The sequence below is a fragment of the Corvus brachyrhynchos genome, unplaced genomic scaffold (genome assembly GCF_000691975.1).
Source record: "Corvus brachyrhynchos isolate BGI_N302 unplaced genomic scaffold, ASM69197v1 scaffold21, whole genome shotgun sequence".
NCBI lineage: Eukaryota > Metazoa > Chordata > Aves > Passeriformes > Corvidae > Corvus > Corvus brachyrhynchos.
In genome coordinates this window covers 6,243,400-6,244,507 of record NW_008236924.1, presented here as the reverse complement: position 1 = coordinate 6,244,507, position 1,108 = coordinate 6,243,400, and the positions used below count along the sequence as shown (strand labels likewise).

Here is a 1,108-nt window from a genome sequence, read left to right as displayed (position 1 = left end):
TATTTTCAGGCCGAGCAGATATTTCATCTGGGAGGTGATGATGGTGAGGCTGGAGCCGGTCACGAAGCCACCCAGGAGAGGCTCTGACAGGTAGACAGCCACAAAGCCCAGCTGTAAAACCCCCAGCAGGATCTGAAAAGCAAAGCAGCCACAGCTTTAGCATGGGTGAGGAGGGCTGGAAGGGGTGGCTGGCAATTTATGTCGCTTTGCTGCCACTTTAGCAGCTCTGGCTACTCTGTGAATGTGCTGCACATTCCATGTGAGGAAGCTGTCCTCAGGAGTTAATCTAGGGTGTGGAAAACTAGAGACACCTACCTTTAACACTGGTCTGTGGCTGGGGATGCCACACAAAAGCCTACGAGGTCCCTGCTGCCGCCTCCTCGCAAGCAGCCCCATCAGAGCAGCCCTGGGCATAAAACCATTGTGATGCTCTGAATTTTAGCTGTCCCAGTGGAAAAGCCTGGAACTGCTCAGCGACAGCTCGGCCCAGGCAGTGGGGACGCTGCCAGGGAGCATGGCAGGGTCCTTGAGAGAAATTCCTGGCAGGAAACAGCCCAAGAGTGAACATCTGTACCTGGTAAAGACCGACCAGAAAGCTCAAGGAAAGGGCCACGGTGATGGCGTAGCAGCTCCTGTCACAGGCCTCTGTCCCGTTCCTGGGGGAGCTGGAGTTGCCTCCCAGGGCAGCGCTGCTGTCCCCGTACCCCGCCAGCTGCAGGTGCCGCGTCACCGACTGCCCCACCATGAGGCACAGCACCCCGAAGGAGCCCACGCAGGCGTGGCGCGACGTGGCCATGGCCGCGTAGATGATGTTGCAGAAGAAGTTGGTGTAGATGCCGTAGATGGGGTCCTGGTTGGCCAGGAGGGAGTAGGAGATGGACTGAGGGATGGCCACAATCCCCACCAGGAGCCCCGAGATGATGTCCCCGAGCAGCTGGGCCCTGAGGTTGTAGCGGGGCAGCCAGTCCAGCACCGGGAAGAGCCGGCGCAGGGCGGTGCTGAGGCTTTGGGGGCTGCACGTGCAGGCGGCTCTGGCTTTCTCCACGATGAACTCTTTGGCGCTGAAGCCCCTGGCCTCGTATTCCTCCAAGGTGACAAAAGTGGCAGG

General features: G+C 59.4%; 1 protein-coding gene across 1 annotated transcript in view; it reads right to left on the bottom strand.

Annotated features, from left to right (window-relative positions):
- Positions 1 to 1,108, bottom strand: part of LOC103611584 (sulfate transporter) — a 3,338-nt gene that overhangs the window by 1,892 nt on the left and 338 nt on the right. The window contains exons 2-3 of the mRNA XM_017728060.1: positions 575 to 1,084; positions 56 to 132 (exon numbers count right to left, since the gene is read on the bottom strand). Coding sequence (XP_017583549.1) covers positions 56 to 132; positions 575 to 1,084 — 587 coding nt within the window. The remainder of the gene's footprint in view (positions 1 to 55; positions 133 to 574; positions 1,085 to 1,108) is intronic.